We start from the raw sequence: 12,254 nt of genomic DNA on the forward strand, positions 1-12,254 counted from the left end.
ACCGTTGCTGCAGTAAGATGTACTGCAAGTCATTTTAGGTCACACCCCACCCAACCCCTCGGTCATAGACCGATGCAGCGACTCAACTCCTAGTTTAAAATAGTCAACTTGGAAAAAAATCACAGCTTGATAAAGCCCCAGCGCACAGCTCTCTTAAGATAACCCCACCGATATTTGATGGGTTTTAGGTCTGGGACATTCCAAAGCCTCAGTCTTACTACATTGCTGCCATTATTTTTGATGATTTTGATGTGTTCTTATGGTCACTGTCATACTAAAAGATGAAGCTCCTCTGATGAAGTTCCCTGATGCTGCCACTATCATGCTTTACTGTAGGTATGGTGTTATTTTGTTAATAACCAGGGGCTGTTTTTGCACCAAACAGGCCTTTTGAATTATGTCCAAAAAGTTCAACCTTGGTTTCTTCAGACCATAACACATTTCCAACATACGTTTGGGAGATTTCAGATGTCTTTTGCAAAATTAAGCTGGTGTTTTATGTTTTTCTCTGTAAGATTGACACTCTACCCCATAGCCTAGGCATATGAAGAAGACAGCAGATTGTTGTCATGTGTACTTCAGCCAGCACTTACCAGAACTTCCTGCAGTTCATTCAGTGCTGCTGATGACAGTTTTAGCAGCCTCCATGATGAGATTTCTTCCCATCTTATCAGTTTTGGAGAGACATCATGTGCTTGGTAAAGTCACTGTTGTGCCATATATTCTCCACTTTAAGATTAAAATCTTTGCTGTGTTTGGTAACAGTCAATTTATGTATTTTATAGCCTGAGCCTGACTGATATCATTTAAATAAAGAGATTCTTCTGATGGTTTGGAAGCTCTCTGCAGACCGTGTCTTGTGCTGAAAGGGGTGGCAACGCCAATGTCAGGAAAATCCTACTAGAGTAGCTGAGCTGTATTTGGGGTTGATCAGAAACGCTTTAATTGGTTACAGGTGACTGCTGACTCCAGTTTACCATCGCTTTGAATGTAACTGGTTTAATCTGAACCCAGCCACATCCCAAGTTATAAAAGGGTGTGCTCACTTGTGCAATGACCTTGTCTCAGATGTTTACTTTTTCTTTATCTCACTGAACAATTTTGGTCTATTTTTTGACTGTGTTAAACATGTTATAGGTCATATTAAAGATTGAGATGTTATGTTTTTACAAAATAAAAACCTTGCATTTGACTGGGGAGGGGACTTTTCACTTTTTTTATTATTTATATATTTATAGAGAAAGAGAGTTTTTATTTGACAATTTGGGTATTGGTTCTTCTCCGTCAGACAAAGTTGCAGACTTCAATAACTCACATAATCTTACTTCTAGATATGTATCTTTAGTGTGTTGCTTAGTGATTAATTTCAACAATTCTTATCTGAACAACAGCTTGAAGAGTTTGTAAAAGCCAAAAAATTACCATGCCTGATAGTCTGTGTCTCCCCCTGCAGGTCATTTGGAGTCCTACTATGGGAAATCCTCTCTCTGGGCTACATGCCTTACCCTTGTAAAACCAACCAGGAGGTTCTTGAGTTTGTCACCAGCGGAGGCAGAATGGATCCCCCTAAGGGCTGCCCGGGACCTGCGTGAGTACAGACTCAGATGTGGGATCAGCTCAGTCCAGCAGGAACAGCCGCAAATACTTTAAGAAGTAAACATAGCTGGAGCAAGTTTTCTTTCATCATTAGGAGATATTTGAAATGATTTGTATTTCTAATGAAGTCACACAGTTTCAATTGTTTTTCAGAAATATTCTCCCCCTTAACAACTTATTTTTGCAATGGCTTTCTTTTTAATATTTAACCATATCTAAATCTGGTGACTGAGAGTGTCGCTTTAGTGTCCTCCAGGATCTGGTATGTGATCAATGAGGTCTAATCTCTCCTCCTTAAAATGACCCGGTATTGCTTTTGTAATGCCAAGTAGATGAACAACTTTTTGAAAGTTTTGCATCATATATCAACTGCTGTGAAATGAACAGGATAGTAGACAAAGACCATGGTGGCTCTTCTATGGTCCTGCACCACGTTGTCACACCAGAACCTGGATAACTTACTGTAACTGATGGAACCATAAATTTGCTTCCTAGCAGAAAATCTTCGGACAGCATTGTGTGACCAAACACCCAAGAATATTTCAGCAGGACAATAATCCTAAAGACACCACCAATAAGTCCACTGCTCTGATGATAAAGGCTTCCGGCTTCAGTCAAATATAGATACAGTAGTGGCAGACTGGTGGTTAGGGCATAGGGCTTGGAATCCTGTGGCACTCCCACAGAATGCCACTTTGAGTCTCTGAGCAAGACCCTCATCCCCCAATTGCTCCCCGGGTGCCCTACAATGGCAGCCCACTGCTCCCCAAGGGGATGGTTTAAATGCAGAGAGTTAATCTATTTTCAATTAATTTTTTCAATAAATTAAATTAGATGGATCAGCAAGACTCCTAAGCTTTTTCGTGCTTTAAAATATTCAAAAATGGCCAAATTAAAAACATTTACGTAAAGAAGCGTTGGAAAATTATAAGGAAAGGACTAGTTTGTACAAAAAAAGTATTTTTCTGTCAACTGGAAGAAATTATAATTTGATTTCAAAGTTTGCTATGTGCAACTTAATCAACTATGAATAATATATTTCATTATTAAAACATTTCATTGTGAAAAGCAGTTTACACGGTCGATAAGATGATAATTAAACAGAAGAACTGATCTGTTTGTGTCTTTTGTTTTGAAGCTATCGACTCATGACCCAGTGTTGGCAGCACTGTCCAGATCACAGGCCCAATTTCGCCACCATCCTTGAGAGAATTAACTATTGCACACAGGTACATTTCTACTTTAAACTGACAATAAACTTTACCGCCAGTTAAACTAAATTCAGATGCAATAATTAAGTGATTTTTTTTTTCTTTATCAGGACCCTGATGTGATAAATACCCCTCTGCCTGTTGAATATGGCCCCAACACAGAAGATGGCGGAGGCACAGTGATGCGTCCCAATGCCCCCTCCTCAGCCAGTCTCACTCCTTTACTGGTGTCACGCCCTGTTTGCAAAGATTCACCCTCCCAGCTTGGTTTCTCCCCAAAGGGTTTCACTCCACCTGCACCTCCCCCACAGCCAACCAAACCTCGCCTTCTGCTGCAAAGAACCCAACCGGTCCATCAAGAGGTGACTTCATTGTGTGAAGTGCTTGAGCCGTCCTGGGCAGAAACCGTTCCTGCCCCTTGTTCGTCTGCCGGGGCAACTTCTCTGCATCTAGAGCCTCAGCCTCACCGACCTTGCTCCAGAAATAGTTCCTCCTCAGGAAGTCAAAGGCTGAAAAACAAGACCAAGAACCTTTGGAACCCAACATACGGCTCATGGGTGCTGGAAAACTTCAGGGGGAAGAAGACACTGGCTCACACTCAGTCTATGCCGCTTTCAAGTTCAACCTCCAACCCCCAGTCTTGCAGCTCTGCTGCAGAAAACAACAAAACTGGTTGTGATGGAACCAACAGCACCTACCTCAGCCCAGCTTTATCTCCAGCCTGCCAGGTTCAAGCTGTCCCTCCTATGTCTGCCCACAAGGCTCCAGCAGGCAGCACCACTAATGCTGGAATGGACCTGGCTAAACTCCAGAGTTTCCCCTGTGGAAATGTCAACTATGCCTATGATGAGCAGAGCTACGAGGCAGAGAGTCTTCCTCTTGTGAAGCCCAAAGTCTCAGAAGCCATCACCAGCCGCAGCGGTCCTCAGAGCGTTGCACCAGGGACCAGTTTGGGTCTGGCCCTGGGCTTCAGCACCGCCTCAGCCTGTATGCCTAAACTTCTGCTGAAACGTCACGCTAGCTACGGGCATGAGGACGTGAGGAGACACACAAAAACAGAGAAACTCAGTCGTGACAGGGACTCTGGCTTTTCTCTGTCTGAGGACCTGAGTGTCGCCCACATTTAGAAATCAGCATGTGGCCACAGAGACTTTGATTCTGATTAAATCTGTCAACTGGACGAAGAGCTCTGCAAAGAGTCAAAGGATTAAATGACTGCAGCTCCTGATATGCTGGAAAACTCAATGAAATGCTGACTTTCACTTAAATCCTCTATATTTTAACACAGAGGCAGTGCTGTACTGAGTGGCCTACAGAGGTAGCTAAACACTGATGCTGAAATATTTTCGCTGTTATGTAGTTGTCTTTTTATCCTGCTTTTATTTCAGGAGAGCTTTGGCAAAAGTGTGATATGTTGAACCTCAAGAGGTTTTGAGTCACTGTTTAGGAAATACTGACATCTTGTGGTCAATAGGGTATTTAGCAAAGTCTTCAGATCAAGGAGGCACATATTTAATTTAAGGTCATAATATATATGTAAGGAAAAAAAAGTAATTTGGTTTTTAGCTGCTTCTTTCGCTATTAAACACACAACCATGGATGTGTTTGACAAATGAACTCAGAAGGAAAACAATTGAAAAAAAAAAAGAAACTGCAAATTTGTGCCAAACAAATGACATCTTTTTAGTTTAAAGCATTTGCTCTATTTTTACTATCCTTTCATTTTAGAGTTTAAGAGTAAAACAATTAATTTTTTTCTTATTTTCATCTACATAAAGACTTTCATTTACCCTATTTTTATTCTTTTATGTTGTTTTCTTCCCCCTTATATACAGTATATGTACGACCCCCATTAGTTTTTTCTACATCTGGACAGATGTTGCTATTTACATCTTTATACCTCCTATAATCTATATTAGCTAATTTCTCTGTTTTATTTATCTGTTTAATCTTTCGTCTACATTTAGTCTACATTAATCTATATGTAGATGATGCTGTAATCACTGGAGTTTATGAAGAAACACTTTGCCAATCCTACTTGGATCTGCGTCTAGGTTTATGTTATTGTGCTGTTCCTATGCTTCTGTCAAAGGTTTTCATCCATTTTTCATTAGCAGAGACGTCCAATTATTCTCAGTTTCTGCTTTCTGACATAAAATGGTCTTTATGTATAAAGAAAAACACATTAAGCATAGGCTTAAACCTATTGAGGATTTCTTTGTGTTCAAGAATCAGATTTGCACAAACTGTCTCAGTTTCAGGGTTAAATAAAAAATAGCTGTTAAACAGGAAGGGTTTTTTCTACATAAGATGTCTTTAATTTCTTGATTGTGATCAGAACTGGGTGCAGCTGAGGACTTCTCTTTGCATCACAAAAGAAGATCTGTTTTACAGCACTTATTGGTCTCACAGTTAAGTGAATTAGAGAATATCTGTCCAAATTATTGCACACAAGTTCAGGTCATTCAAGCAATCATAAAATGGAAACTGCATGTAGACCAGTCAGTGTTTACAGTCAAGCTGGTATACAGTAAGTGAGACATTGTGGGTAACGTAACAAACCTCTGCTGAAAAATGAACTAATTGAGGGTAAATTTGCCTTTAGAAATATGGAGTCTATAAGACCTGTGGTTACCCAGTAGGTGATTGCAGATACAAAAAGGTATTATTATAATAGATTTACCAATAAAGCTGCTGCAGGTTAACTTAGTCTTACTTAATTAAAATACACATAAAAAATTTTTTTTTCCATATTTATATTTCCTTAGTTTTCAATTTTAATGCTATTTTCATTCATTCTGGCGTTTTGGTACTATGTTTTAACATGTAAGGGTATATGTTATTTGTTGACTATTCATTTTATATTTTTTATAGATACTGCAGCTCTATTCTATATGTTTTTTGTTCTGACCTGCTGAAGTTAGCGACTGTGTTTTCAGTTTAATTATGGTTTATTTGGTAAAACTGTAATAAGATTTATTACATCATCTCATGCTTACCTGTTTTTCTAAGATGATTTTTCACCTCTGGTACAGATGTCTCATTTAGAAATGTAAAGCAGCCCTTCTCTATGATTGTTAGGTCAAACAGTCCTCACTAATTATTATGACATTTTTATTATAAGAAAAACACTTAAAACAAAGAATGCTGCTCTTGAGCAAAGATTGAAAAACAAAGTTCTTTATTCATAGTTTGGTATTTAGGTGGCCAGTAGGCATTTCTTGTTAGTTAATGTAATACAGCTGTGAAAATCTTTATTTTTATACTCATGTCTGAACACTGGACTAACCCTTTACATTTCGTAAGCTGTTTTATTGTTGATGTTGACTCTGTAGTTGATCACTGCCATTAGATAGTGTTTCTTACCTGCTGCTTTGCCCAGTAGTAGGAAATACAGTATCTATATTTTTTGAGTGTATTATTTTATGTGGAAAGTGTATTAGTTTATCATTTATAACCTCAGCTCCTTTTCTCATTTATATTATTCTGAGTTAATTTTCTAGGTTTTAAGGATCCTCTGTATTAATTTTGCTTGGGCTTATAAATATTAGTTTCTTAATCTCCAGTTGTTGACTTGTAAATAAAATGTTTAAAGATCTCTAAACCTGCTGGTAAATCTCTGGAAATAGGATGCATATTTTACAGAGTGCATAATTGAGTATCTGTGGATAACTCATAGACCATACTGTCTTAAAATTACTGTATTTTTTAATGGAAAATGACTGTGGTAAAACCTATAATACAAACATTTTTAACACAATCCACTGACTTCAGTCTTTTTGTTCCAAATCCTTAAATACATCAGAATATGTGTCTGAATTATATCAGTTTTGAACCTACAGTCAGGCCTGCATTCCTGCTCTTTAAGCTTAATCCCACTTTTATACTTTGTTGTATCCATTTAAAATATCACTCTAGAAACTCTTGTTAAGTAAAACGAAACCTAAAAAGATCTGATTTCTAAAACATGAGCACCATATGGCTGCATAAACCCAGGGAGGCGCTTATTATAGCACCAGTGGCTGATCTAGGAGGCGGCTAATTGGGGTACAGCCCTGGATGTTTTCCCCAGAGCCCTGGATCTCACTGAGCTGATCTGAGGAAAATGTGCAGTACTGGAATTAACCAGATAATGGCAGCATATGCAGGAAAGCATGTGATGTTTTTTGAAACGCCAAGAGAATTTGTCTTTTTACAACTTCTGTCACTGAAGCCTGGCAGAAATAAAAGTCAGTCACCAAACATAGTTTTCCTCAATGTAGTGTGTATCTATTATTTTTTAATTGCTGATATAAGAGGATGGAAACTGGCTGATAACAGGGCACCAAAATTGAGACTTCCTGAAAAGATCAGGGTGTAGACTTTCTGGTAAATCCCACTCTAATGTAAAATATGACACGTTACTGGATTAAGGATATTTCTAGTATATGACATGTTATCACATGTAAAAAAAAATTGAGAGAAGTTGGGAAACAGATGCTCTTTATTTCCCAAAGATATGGGAGAAGGAGAGGAGCGAATGGATATTTCAGGTGCCTAAAATAATCCGTTCCTCCTCCATGATATAGGAAGAAATGAATTCACCTGCAAATCTTTAACTGTGTTTATCCCTTTCTTCATCAACAAAAACCCCTGTGGATTTGGTGACGTTTAATAATTACTTGCCAGAGATATGAGAGGAAAATCACAGACGTTAGCCACCTGATATATTCCGTTCTCCCCTGGATGATCTTTATAAAATGCATTTTCTGTTTAAATGTATCTAACAATCTAAAAATTTAAAAATATAAAAAAAAAAAAAGTTCAAACCAAAACCACTGGACTCGTTTTACATCCATAAAGATTTCACAATTCAAAATGTCTGGAGCGACGCTACTCCAGACATTTTGAATTGAGAATTAAAAATATTCATAAACATCATCAAATCAACAGTTATATTTGTTTTAACCATTTTGGATAAAAAAAATATAAAATAATAAATATTTCAAACATGATGTAGAAAAATAATGACAGTTTTAAACTTCAAAGGATCTCTTTAGGTTTTTTCCCATGTAATGTATGGAGAGCCATTTAATGGGGGCAGGGGCGGATCTAGAAAAATATTTATGGGGTGGCGAGAGGGGGGCAGGAATTATTTGAAGGGTGGCATCATATGACATTTGTTTACACTGAATTTAATAGTTTTGTGAGAATAGTATGTACAGTAAGTGTTTAATGTGAAACAGTTCATATTAGAAATACATTGTACAATGTGATATCACTTAATACGAGAAAGAAGAATTATAACACTACTTCTAGAGGGGCATTATCATAGGAAAGGTATTGTGTTGTAGATGTGTGAGATTGACTGTCAGAGAGGCAGCTTTGCAGCATTTGCACAAGAAGAAACTATAGAAAGAAAAACGTACCCATCAGAGATCTATGGACTGAAGTGAGCTGTACTAAAGTGAGCAGAACTACACAGTAGAAATAAATGGGTCAAGGCACACAAACAAGGTATCGGACATCTATGTATTGTTTACTCTGAACATACATTTACCCCATTTGTTCCTGAGTAACTTGACATACAGCAGTTAAGGCAACATGAAAGGGACATTTCATGCATGTAAATATGCCGTATATATGCTGCTGTATCAACAAATCAACAAAAAGGCAAGTACTGTATGTTACATCAAAATCTCCACAAATCTGAAAAGAAGCAACATAAAAATAAATTTTGCTTCCAGTCTCAAAAAGTACAAAACATTTTGTGAGTAGGTTCATACAGGTCATTTCTGGATAGTTTCATACTATATATACAAAAAAGAAACAATGCTGCTTCATATTAAGCAGGATTTACACCAGTATCACATTTTTAACTTTACTTTTAACACTTTTGGTTTTATTAAAGGAAATATCAGATTTTCTTAGGTGCCAAAACAAAATGTAACAGGTCTGTAAAGGCTCACCAGAGAGCATAACATAAAGTTGACATGACTATAACAGCTGAATGCAGCGATTTCCATGTTGCTCAGCAAAACGCTTCACAAATGTATTTAGATCCAATGCCTTTGTGCGTTTTGATTTAAGTACAACCAAACTTGATAGTCTCTTTTCTGTCATAGTTGACCACAAATATGTCTTTATGAGCCTGAGACGTCAGGCTTAACTAACATCATAGTTAGAGAAATAACGTTCTGCAACCTGATTTTTATCATCTCAAAATCAGCATTGCAGCTATGCTAGCAACATTGTGCTTTCATTATGTTTTAATTTCTCTATAGATAGTTAATCAGTTTTTCCCTGTTTCATCCTGTGTCTCCTCTCTCCATGACCCCTGGCTCCCTCGCTTTTGCCCCTTTTGGTTTTCAATACTAATCAGTCTCAGTGGCTCTTGCGACATCTCGTGCTGCATCCACTGCAGTCCGACATTGGAAATTAGCAGTCGTAATTCTCAAATTATCCATAATTTATAAGCCTCGCAACCCCTATCGCCAACTCGGGTGGCAAGGCTGTCATTTAGGGTGGCATTTGCCACCCTATGCCACCCCAGTAGATCCGCCTATGAATGGGGGTGACGGATTATATCAGGTGGCTAAAATATATGATTTCCCTCTCATTACTCTAGCAAATAATGATCAAATGTCACCAAATCCACAGAGTTTGTTGTTGATGAGGAAAGGAATAAACACAGTTAAAGACTTGCAGTTCAATTCATTTCTTCCAATGTTATGTGTGACAGCATGTAGTATACTACACATTTATTTAATCCAGTAATCTGTCATATTTGACATTCGAACAGGATTTACCAGAAAGTCTACACACTCATCTCCACCCTTAGGGCTAAGCCCCTGATCTCCTAGAATCCTAGATCCGCCCCTGTATAGCACCATTGCTGAAAGTTAAGGATAGACTGAATAAACATATTAGGGGTGTAAAGTAGTCACTCAAAGTACTGGGTTTTCCAAAAGGTATTTCTTTTTACAGAAGTTTCCAAAACTCTTGACATCAATAAATGACATAATCATCAGAGATATGATGGCCCATTCTAGATAGGGGGCCAATAAGGGTACATGGTCCTGATGAATTTGTCTTGGCTCCTATTATGGTCCATATACTGAAGTCATAACACTAAACTAGTTTCCTATGATGATAAACACTGACCAATCAGATTTTTTACTTTTTATTTTAGCTTTCACAGCCAGATCATGGGTTAGAAACCTAAAATCTCAGAGCTGTTAGTGGTTCTTTTTCAATAAGAAATGAAAAATTGCCCTGTTTCTTGTTCATTTATTTTGTTGTTGTTAAATTGTTGTGTTTAAAAAAAAAACACTGCCCCCACTGACACCCACCCCCCGCACCCCCAATATGTTTTTGTCCATAACCTCCAATGAATAGTTTATCCCTATGTTATTTTATTATTTTTTTGCTTGTGTGTGTGTATTTGAATTTCTTTTCTATTTTGCATTTTTCAGAAGTTAGGAGACTCTGTGTTTCTCAGTTTTGTTCAATGGGTGCTTTCACGTGTTTGATGTGCTTTAAACTGACCACAGTTTGTTTTTTCCTTTGGTCAGTACCTTTCCTGCAGATGTGAATATATTAAAGTGAACCCTGGTCTGGGCCAAACAAACAAACCTACTTTTTAGAGTCCATCTTAAAACAAAACTGTTGTGGCTTGCTCCTTATAATATTAATTGAACATTTTTGATCTCACATTTGAGAAATGTACCTCTGCATTTAACCCATCCCCTTAGGGAGCAGTGGGCTGCCATCATGAAGCACCCGGGGAGGGTGTGGGGTTAAGGGTCTTTTTGCTCAGGGCCCCAGAGTGCATTCTGTGAGGATCGAACGGGTACTTGCAACTTTCTCACAGCACAAGGGCCCTGTTCTAACCCACTAGGCCAGCGCTTCCCCTAGTGTGAATATGAACCAGCCTTAATCAGATCCAACTCCAGATAACTCTTTGAACTAAATCAGCCACTAAACAGCAATAAACAGAGTACTAAAATCATATCTGATCTACCCTCTGTTGTCTAGCATTAATGCTGCGGCCAGCATGCTGTGACTTGCTCCAAAGTTAGAAGTAAAAAAACCCAGAACCTGAGTTGAGTTTGCTGCTTCCTTTAATACTCACACATTTTTCGCTCTGTAATAACAGCAGAGAAGCTGTACACAGCAATCCAGTATTGTTCCTCCTTTTCTGAGGTTTATGTTATGTCCCATCACAATATCCGATTAGAGAAAAGATTATAACACTTATGCTTGTTACAAGTTATGGTTCATTTGCAACAAGTACATTATGAAAGCAATGAACAAACACACATATATATATATATATATATATTACAAGATTTGGTCATATCAGCCACTTCAACTTTCTGTAGGCGGTGCGTCCCATGCAGGGGTTTTTCATCCCATGATGGTTCTTCCAATTCCTCTATTTTTCAGCTTCCACTATCGGAGTCATTCACTGAGAGTTTCATGCCTTGGGGTCATCTACCTGATGAATTCATGGAGCCTAGATGTTTATTTTGAGGCCAATGCATTATCGCAGCACATTATCTGATTAATGGTAAGACATAGCCGTCGACTGCCCAGACTTCTCAGAACTTGTTTACACACTGCAGATAGTTTGCTGCTGCTGCTTTCCTCGTGGCCTCTTTGTGGTTGTGGTATTTCAAGGTAGTTATAGTTCTCTTCTATGTCTTCTCGCTTTTGTGAGAGCAATACCCTCTGTATGGATTACCTTCCCTCTCCTTGTCAGCATCTGGCCACATTTCTCCAGCCTGAATGACATCCTAATATCTCTGCCATAGATCCTGGTGGTGTGGATGTATTCCAATTTGATTTTTTGATTTGGAACAAAGGACCCTCCTAGTGTGAATGCACCATTCTCCCTTCCTCAGTTTCTTTCTATTTAGCTCACATTTTGATCAAACATTCTGATTTATTCTTTAAAACGTTTACCATCTGCAAGCTTATTTCACTGATAAAGAAGCACAAAACATACAAATTATCCAAGTAGACTACTAATGAGTGTCCCTGTAAGCAGAACTGATCATTAATAGTTATAAAGGATAAAAAACACATTCTTTTTATTTTAAAACTTTATTTTGTCTAGGAAAATATTCCACGGCTTCAATGAATCCCATTGTAAACCCCTTACAGCAGCAATATCTAAGGTTTATCAACATATTCTCATTATCAGTTCGTATGAAACGTACGAAAAGTTATGCACACTATTTCGTACGTTTTGGACGTTTTTCCTCAAAAAAAACAGATCAGTGCCCATGCGCAGGCAGACAGACAAAAAAAGCAGATCCGAGGTAAAATTGGGAAAAACAGCAATTACTTCTTCATGTCTCTAACTACGTTGCCTTCTGTTTTATATCTTAGGGTTAGGGTCAGGGTTAGGGTTAATTGTATGTTAAAACGTCCAAAACGTACGAAATTACGGTGCATAGCTTT

General features: G+C 38.0%; 1 protein-coding gene across 1 annotated transcript in view; it reads left to right on the plus strand.

The window, feature by feature from the left end:
- ltk (leukocyte receptor tyrosine kinase) overlaps positions 1-4,468 on the plus strand; it is an 80,289-nt gene extending 75,821 nt beyond the window's left edge. Inside the window, exons 27-29 of the mRNA XM_038286254.1 lie at positions 1,454-1,588; positions 2,735-2,825; positions 2,918-4,468. Of these exons, the coding sequence (XP_038142182.1) occupies positions 1,454-1,588; positions 2,735-2,825; positions 2,918-3,934 (1,243 nt within the window). The 3' untranslated portion in view covers positions 3,935-4,468. The remainder of the gene's footprint in view (positions 1-1,453; positions 1,589-2,734; positions 2,826-2,917) is intronic.
- The last annotated feature ends 7,786 nt before the right edge of the window (positions 4,469-12,254 follow it).

The sequence above is a fragment of the Cyprinodon tularosa genome, unplaced genomic scaffold (genome assembly GCF_016077235.1).
Source record: "Cyprinodon tularosa strain WSP-4 unplaced genomic scaffold, ASM1607723v1 ctg222, whole genome shotgun sequence".
Classification (NCBI taxonomy): domain Eukaryota; kingdom Metazoa; phylum Chordata; class Actinopteri; order Cyprinodontiformes; family Cyprinodontidae; genus Cyprinodon; species Cyprinodon tularosa.